Genomic DNA, 9,143 nt, shown 5'->3' with positions numbered 1-9,143 from the left:
CCCCCCCCCCCCCCATTACTCGTTATCAACTGTTGGTTTAATGAGAACCCCTCCCCTTTATTTAGATTTTTGGATGAAAATGAAACATTTTTGGTTAAAAAATGTATTATTTGGTAGAAAATTTAATTATTTTGTTGCAAATTCGTCTTATTGGTTGAAAATTCATATACTTTGGTATAAAATTAATCTTCTTTGGTTAAAGATTCAAATATTTCATTGACAATATCTACGTTTTGGATGAATTCAACTGTTTTTATTTATTTTTTCATTCCTTGGCTGAAGATTCATCTCTTTTTTTTTAAATGTAACTATTTTGTAGAAATATAGTTTTTGTTGTTGTTGATAATTAATTTTTTTAACTGAAAATTCAACTATTTGTTTGAAATTTCATCTTTTTCGAAGAATGAAATTGTTTTTTATTTAAGATCAAAAAAGTTTTTGGTGGCAATATGAACTATTATATTATTTGTATGGAATTCTTCTTGTTTTATTTATTTATTTAGTTTTGCTTGAAAATTCAATAATTTGTTTGAAAAATCAGCTATATGGTTGAAAATTTGTCTTTTTCGTACGAATTCAACTGTCTTTTATTTAAAAGTAAACTCTTTTTTGATGGAAATATTGACTGTTACTTTTTTTGAGTTCAAAAATCGTATTTTCTGAATGAATTCAACTGTTCTTTATTGAGAATTAAAATCATTTTTTGAAATTTCATCTACTAAATTTTTGTTGAGCATTCATATATTTTATTGAAAATTTAACTACTTAATTGAAAGTTGAAATACTTCGTTAAAAATTAAATATTTTGATTGAAGATTTATCATTTTATTGGAAAATTCATCTTTTGGGTTGAAAATTGAACTATTTTGTAGAAAACTCGTCTTTTTAGGTAAAAATTTCAATAATTTGGTCGAAAATTCAACTGTTTTGTAAAAAATATGTTTGGTTTTTTTCAGCTGAAAATTCAATAATTTATTTGAAAATCAGCTATTTATTGAAAAGTGGTCTTCTTTAACGAATTCAACGGCTTTTTAAAAAATAAAAATAATTTTTTAATTTAAATAAAAGGTATATTTTTTCGTTGAGACTTCATATTTTTTTATTGAAAATTTTACTACTTGGTTAAAATATAAACTATTCTGTTGAAAATTAATTGTTGTTAGAAGCGCTTCAATTTAGATTTGATATTAGTACCCACATTAATTTTATTTAAAAGAATTTTTTCCTCTATTTTCGTGAAAAGTCGACTTATTTCCCTTGTTTTTAGAGAATTTTGACCCCTAAAGATGTTTTTAATTTGCAACTATCTTAAAATCTACAAAATTAGCAAAAAAATCGTTCAGGAAATATTTGCAAATATTTGCTTTTGTTTTCTAATTTCTGGAGCTTCTATTTATAATTCTTAAAAATGAATCGAAACCTTGACAAAATGGAAAGATTAATAAAAAATGATCTATTTAAAATGTTTTACAGTATTTTTTAAAATCAAGGGGGGTAAAATTAGGGAAACGGTAAAAAATGGGGCGGACTGTAATCCCTGAACTAAAGAGAAGTCCATGATCTGCTGACTTTTGTTAAGAACCTTGAATAAAATGATAGGTTTCTCAGATGATGTCACGCAATTGCGTGTCTCAGCATTCCTCTCACCTTTGTAATCTTTTAATAACGAAACTCATACAAAGAAAAAGGTAGATACGATTGACTGCTATTCTCGAAAGAAGATATTTTCTAAATTAATATATTTTAATTGGGACAAACGATCATATATTCAATCATAGTCGAAGCTTCATAATTCCTCTAAGAATCCTATCAGATCTTCGAAAATAGAAAGTTATAAATAAAACCCACCGAGAGCTCCCAGAATAGATCCCAACATGCCACCAGATTCTTGAGGAGGATATCCAGCTGATTGTGGTCTAGTGCCTCCTCCTCCCGAAAGGGCATTAGCAGCTAAACTACTCGCAAGAGCAGCGCCCAAGGATCCCAAATTTAAACCTTCTGTTTGGTTCCTGGAAGATTCTTTTTTTTCGTGATCTTGAAGCTCGTTGTCCTGATTCTGCTCCTTTCTCTTCTTCAAGTTAAAAAATATAAATTAAATAAAAAGTATAATTATGAGTTTGAAATCAAAAAAATAAGACATGTCTCGTGAAAGTAAACAATTTGTATCCTAATCAGGGTTGCTACAAAATTCCAATTTAAAATTCCCTATGCCTGCAGATCAATAATATTGATACAATAAATGGTACGTAAGACGTTTGTGGAAAGACAAAATAGATGAACTTTAAACCAAATTGTTGGGTTTTAAACTAAACAAGATGAACTATAAGTTAAATAAATTGATATTTAATTTAATAACAAAAAATTCCAGAAAATAGTTACATTTTCAACTAAAGAGATGAGTTTTCAACCAAGAAGGTTAATTTTCTACCAAAAAAGAAAAAAAATTGAACAAAATATACAAACAGTTTTCAGGTCAAAAAGATAAATTTGAAAGAAAAAAATAGAATAATTAAACTTTCAGTGAAAACAATTAATTTTTAACCAACAAGAGGAATTTCTAACAAAATAGTTAAATTTTCAAGCCAAGAGATGAATCTTCAACCAAAATAGGCTCATTTCCAAAATAAAAAAGGAATTTTCAACAAAAGAAAATGGCTGAATTGAAAAGCCAAGAAAAAAGAATTTTCTGCAAATAAGTGGAATTTTCAATAAAAAATAGAATAGGTCATTTTTTATTTAATTAAATAGAATAGCTTTTTCAGTTTAAAAAATGCATTTTCAGAAAAAAAAAATTTACAAAATAGTTAAATTTTCAACTAAAGAGATGAATTCTCAACTAAAATTATGAATCTTCAATAATAACAAATATCAATTTTTACCAGAATAGTTGAATTTTACATCACAAAGATGAATTTTCAACCAAAAGAAATAATTTTCTACCAAAAAAGGCAAATATTCAACAAAACCATGAAGTTTCAACTATAAATGATAAATTATCAACCAAAAATGGAATAATTACATTTTCAGTTAAAAATGTTAATTTTTAATCGAAGAAAAACAAAAAAAAAGGAATTATCGAAAAAAAGGTAACATTTTTATTATAGAAAGACTTCTCAGTCAACAAAAAACTAAAATTTTATTCAAAAGGTTGAATTTTCAAACAAAAGAGGCAAATTTTTAAGAAAAAAAAAGTTGATTTCCTGCAAAATTATTACATTTTGAAGCAAAAAAAGCATTTTCTAAAAAAAGTGGAATTTTCAACCTAAAAAAAATGAATTTTCTACCTAAATAATTTTGGTTTCAGCCCACCAAAAATGAGTTTTCCACCAAATTAATGAATTTTCAACTAAAAATGATGAATTTTCAAGCAAAAATGAAATAGTTATATTTTAAACTAATGAAATTAATTTTTAACTGAAAAGCTGAATTTTCAAGCAAAAAATTAATTTTATACCAACAAAGACAACTTTAAAAAAAATACATGTGTTTTTTACCAATCAAGGTAAATTTCAAACAAAGAATAGAATATAATTAATTTTACAGTTAAAAAAATAAATAGGTACATTTTTAGTTTAAAAAATATATATTTTTTCAACCAAAAAAATACAATAAATTTTTTACAAAATAGTTAAATTTTCAACTAAAATGATGAATCTTCAAAAAATTAAATAATTTTTAACCATATAGTTGAATTTTATACCACAAAAATGAATTTTTAACCAAGAGAATTAATTTTCTACCAAAAAGTCAAATATTCAAAAAAACCATGAAAGTTTCACTTACAAACGATAAATTATGAACCAAAAATGGAATGGTTACATTTTCAGTTTAAAAAATTAATTTTTAGTCGAAGAAAAAGGATTTTGAACAAATAAGTTAAATTAAAAAAAAGGGTTTTCAAATAAATACTAAATCATCAAAAAAAAATAAATTTTCAACGACCTACTTCCACTTTTAACTAAGCAATTGAATTTCCAAACGAAAAAGATCATGTCTCAAAGAAAAATGTAATAATTGATATTTCAAAAAAACAAGTTTTAATAAAATTTTAATTAAATCTTAACAAGTTGAATTGAATCCTAAAATAGGAATTTTAACAAAATTTTTGAATTCTCAAACAAAACAGATTAATGTTCAACCAAACAATTATGTTTTAAACCAAAAAAGATTAAATTTCTTACAAAAGATTTGAATTTTTCAATCAAAAAGACGGTTTTCAACGACTAAAAGATTTTTCAGTCAATAATGACAAAAAATGTCATCCAAAATATTTAATTTTGATGCCAAATAAATGATTTTTCAACCAAAACGAATTACCTTAAGAAAATGGTTGAATTTTTAATAAAATAATAGAATTAACGTAAACTTTAATTTATCGAAAATTGCCTGACTCTTTCAGGTTTTCTCTGACATTCCCTAACTTTCCCAAACCAGTTTTAAATTCCTCGAATTTTCCTAGCTTTCCAGAAATTGCTGACCTGTAGCAACCTTATAAATAATACCCAATAAACATTTTGAAAATTCAAAGCTTTTTCTTAATCTATTTATATATTTGATTATTTACTTATGCTAGTTATTTAACTGTCGGTTTCAAACATTAGCCATCACAAAATTCCTTCTACGAGGAAGAACATATAAAAAGGAATTTAAAATAAAGCAGAATCACTGGTAATTCTTTCGTTGGCTTACGAAAAGAGTCCCCTTCCGAAGAATGGATAAATTCAGTCGAATCGAAAATAAATAGACGAGAATTGTACTGGTAATTAAGGGGGCACTTTGGAACATTAAGAATTCGGATTGGGATAAGTTTGTATACACATGACTAAATATCGAAAATCTGTTAAAGATTCTTTTAAAGAAGGTGGAAATGAGAGTTACTTACGTTATAAGCGTGCATAGCTGCTGCTACACCTCCTGCAGCGACCAGTCCTCCAAGGGCGAGGCCCATTTTATCCAAGCCTGATAATTCTCCTTCTTCTTCTGCTTTTTGGTGACCAGGTTCGTAGCCATAACCTCGAGGATCTCCTCCTGGACCTCCTGGACCATAACTTGGCGGACCAAAAGAATTTGGTGGTGGCCCATATCCTCCAGGGGGAAATCCATGTGGAGGAGCATTTGGTGCAGAAGGATCCAAGTTAGGGTATAAAGCACCGGGTCCTACGAGTGGAATTTAACTTTCAAGTATTCAAGGAAAATAGAAACAGGGTCACGGCTAGCCTCTATTAAGTTCAACCCAAAAGTACTTGCACATCCAATTTCTATTTTGTACGTGTTTCGGGGAAGCCCCCGGTTATTTTGAGCAAAGAAAAAAAAGGTACTAGAAGTTTTTAAGAAAAAAGATTTTTTTTTTCATTTCTAACAATTAAAAATTCCAAAGGACTTTGAGGATTTTATCTCGGATTTTAGAGTATTGTTAAAACATTAAAGGAATTTTCAAGAGCTTTAAAAAGTCAAGAAATTTCAATAGATTTGAAACATTTCAGGATATTTTAAAAGATTCCAAGACATTTTTGAGTGATTTAAACATGTTTCAAGAAATTTCTAAGGATTTGAAGAAATAAAAATAATATTTATTAAGTTTTATAGAATTTCCTAGATTTTCGGAAGATATAGAACGATTTTACAGGGCTTATGAGGTTTCGAAATATTTTTAAAAGATTCCAAGGCATTTTATCAGACTTTCCGTGATTTCAAAGATTTTGAAGGGTTTTAAAAGCTCTCAAGGTATTTTTATAAATTTTCCAAGATTTAATTTAATTTCACGGGATTTTATAATATTTTATTGGATTTCAAAGAATTTATTAAAAACAATTAAAGGATTTTATAGGATTTCAAACATTTCCACATATAAAGGTATTTCCAAAAATTTGAAAGAATTTTAAAGATGTGAGGATATTTTTCAAGGTTCTGAGGATGTTTCAATCGATTTCAATAATTTGAAGAGATTGATAAAAATTTCAATAATATCAAAAGATTTTGAAGAAATTGAAATATTATTGGGTGTTTTAAATAGATTTTAATAATTTCGAATGATTTCAAAGGGTATCTAAATATTTTAGGGTATTTTAAAAGATTACAAGGCATTTTAAAGAGATTTGAATAATTTCAAGAGATTTCCAAGGATTTTAATAACATTAAGGGAATTTAAAGGGTCTGAAATATTTTTGGATATTTAAAATATTTAAATGGGATTTTTAAAAGATTAAAATGTTGTCAAGGATTATCTAAGGATTTGAGATTATGGAACGATTTTAAGGGATTACAATTTTTTAAAAATATTTTTAGAGATTTCACAGGATTTTTATAAAATTTCCGAAGATTTAAATGATTTTCAGGGATTTCGGAAAATATTATCAGTTTCATAGAATTTCACGGCATTTTATAACATTTTAATGTACGTCAAAGAATTTATTCACAAGAGATGAGGGATTTCGTAAGATTTCAAAGATTTAAAGAGATTTTCACATTTTTTAAATTCATTTTGTACTTACCCTGACAATTTTTCTAAATTTGATCAATTCTTTAAAATCCATTAAAATATTATAAAATCCAGTAAAATTCTATGATAGTTGACAATATTTTCCGAAATAAAATCCTCTAAAATCTTTAAAAATATTCTAAAACTTTGTAGATCCTATAAAATCGTTCCATACAATCATATCCTTAGACATTCTTTGCATTTTCTTTTTATTAATGTCTTCAAAATACGTTGGCATCTTTTAAAATACCCTAAAATATTTCAGACCTTTTAACATCCCTTTAAAATTCTGTATGTCCCTTATAATCATTCAAATCCTTAGTAATCGCTTGAAATTGCTTAAATATCTTGAAAATGCCTTGGAATCTTTTTAAATACCCAAAAATATTTGAAATTCCTTGAAATGATTGAAATCTAATAAAAATTCCATGGCATCTTTTAAAATTCTCTAAAATATTTGAAATCCTCTTAAATATTTAGAAATATTTTGAATTTTTTTTTAAATACCCTGAAATCTTTCAAATGCTTTGTAATCACTTCGAATTCTTAAAATCTGTTTAAAGCACCGTACAATATTGCAAGCCCTTCAAATTATTGACATCAATTGAAACATCCTTGGGATTCCAAAATTCTAGAAAATTATATAAAAACAAATTAATATTTCTTTAATTCCTTCAAATCCCTTAAAATCTATTAAAATCCCTTAACTTTTTAAAACTTTTAAAAATTCCTTTAAAAATACCCTAAATCCGAACTAAATTTTGTAGAGTTTTTTGTAATACTTTCAAATTGTTTAAATCTGATCAAAATTTCTTCGACTTTTAACAAATTATCCTCAAATCTTTCAAATCCTTGGAAATGCCTTTGGCTCTTTAAAAACATCCTATAATATGTAAAAAATTGAAATCGCTTCAAATTATTGAAATCAATTGAAACATCCTTGGAATCTTTCAAAATAACTCTTTAAAATTCTTAAAAAGTTTTGGAAATGTCTGAAAAGCTTTGAAATCCTACAAAATCCCTCGATTTTTGTGAATAGATTCTTTGAAATTCATCAAAATATCATAAAATCCCGTGAAACTACATGAAATCTAATAATTGCTACAATCTTGGAATAATTTATTAATATACCTTGAGAGCTTTTAAAATCCCTTGAAGTCATTGAAATCCTCGAGAATCTGATTAAATCCTTTTGAATCTTGACAAATATTTTAGAATAATAAATATGTAAATCTTTCAAATCCCTTGAAATCTATTAAAATCTTTTTAAATTTTATTAATCTTTGAACGATTTAAAAATACCAGAAAATGTTAAAAAATTTTTAGAATAATTCAAATTATTAAAATTTATTCCAGATTCCTTTGAATCTTTCAAAATATTCAAAATCCTTTCAACTGTGATGAAACTCTTCAAATGATTGAAATCTGTTAAAAAATTTTTGGGATCCTGTGAAATACCCTAAAATATTTCGAAAAAAATTTACGAAACTTGAGAAACAAACATAGACATAAATATCAATAGATATTCATTGAATTTAGCTTTTTTTTGAAGATCGATCACTTTCCCGACCAAAAAAATTTCCTAACTTTTTTCTGATTTCCAGGTTTTACCTGGCCTGCAAACACCCTTTAGATTATTTTGAACAGTTTAGAACGGCCAGAGTTAATGATTAACATTTTAAGAAATTAACATATCAACTTAAATCAGAATTTAAGACATTTAAATGAGATTAAAATCAAATTTAAAATCCTATTTAGCGTCCAATAATGAAGTTAATGAGTATAAGTCCTGAAAATAAATCCAAGAATCCAATGACCAAATTTGGATAATCACCATAAAATGTTCCTATTGCAATCTACAAAAAATTACTTTTTTTCCTTAAAAAAGAAAATAAAAGGAACTTCTGCCTTTGCAAAAAAAATTAATAAATAAAATCACCAAAACTAATAAAGACAAAAGGAATAAAAAATTAAAAAATAAATATAAAATTTTTTCAAGAGAGAAGGAAGGGGATCTTATTGGTTGCCTTCTCATTTTCCCCCCTCTTTTTTATTTTTGTCTAAAGAGGCCTTTTATTTTATTTTTGAAGGAAGAAAGGAATTTTTTTATGATTGCAATAGGAACATTTTATGATGATTGTCCAAATTTGGTTGTTGGATTCTTGGTTTTATTTTCAGGAAATCTGCCCATTAACTTAATCAGTAACTAAAAAATGAATAACTTACTTGGTGGGCCGAAATCTGCAGGTGGAAGATCAGGAATGACAGGAGCAGCTCTGGGAGATCTCTGTGAATCCGGAAGTGTTTCGTAGAATATGGAAGAAATCACAACGTCTCCATCAATCGTAAGATGAGTGACTTTTTGGTAAGGAAGTCTGTGGTAGAAATCTGTATAGTGTCGTCCGTTTATTGCAATTTTATAACAATCGTACTTGCAGAGAACGATAATTTCAAAATCCTGGCCGGGCTGAACCAAGAGTGGACCTCCGTTTTCTTCCTCTCCCCAATTCATGGACTGGATGTGATTTCTAGTGATAAATCCATCTTCAAAACGAGGTGCGATGTGGATCGCAATATCGTCTCTGGGATTCAAATTTGGACCGAGTTGGTAATTTATGGCAAATCGGACTGAATCTGATGGAACTTTTCCCTGGATTTTCACCAT

At 26.9% G+C, this 9,143-nt stretch overlaps 1 protein-coding gene across 4 annotated transcripts in view; it reads right to left on the bottom strand.

The window, feature by feature from the left end:
- Nucleotides 1-9,143, bottom strand: part of LOC117180789 (spidroin-2-like) — a 21,126-nt gene that overhangs the window by 6,216 nt on the left and 5,767 nt on the right. For 3 of the 4 annotated variants that reach the window (XM_033373290.1, XM_033373293.1, XM_033373292.1), the window contains exons 3-5: nt 8,705-9,140; nt 4,883-5,157; nt 1,849-2,071 (exon numbers count right to left, since the gene is read on the bottom strand). In XM_033373290.1, coding sequence (XP_033229181.1) covers nt 1,849-2,071; nt 4,883-5,157; nt 8,705-9,140 — 934 coding nt within the window. The remainder of the gene's footprint in view (nt 1-1,848; nt 2,072-4,882; nt 5,158-8,704; nt 9,141-9,143) is intronic. The other variant, XM_033373291.1, reaches the window with a different exon arrangement.

Source organism: Belonocnema kinseyi, chromosome 9 (genome assembly GCF_010883055.1).
Source record: "Belonocnema kinseyi isolate 2016_QV_RU_SX_M_011 chromosome 9, B_treatae_v1, whole genome shotgun sequence".
Lineage (NCBI taxonomy): Eukaryota > Metazoa > Arthropoda > Insecta > Hymenoptera > Cynipidae > Belonocnema > Belonocnema kinseyi.
This window is presented reverse-complemented; position numbering and strand designations above follow the sequence as displayed.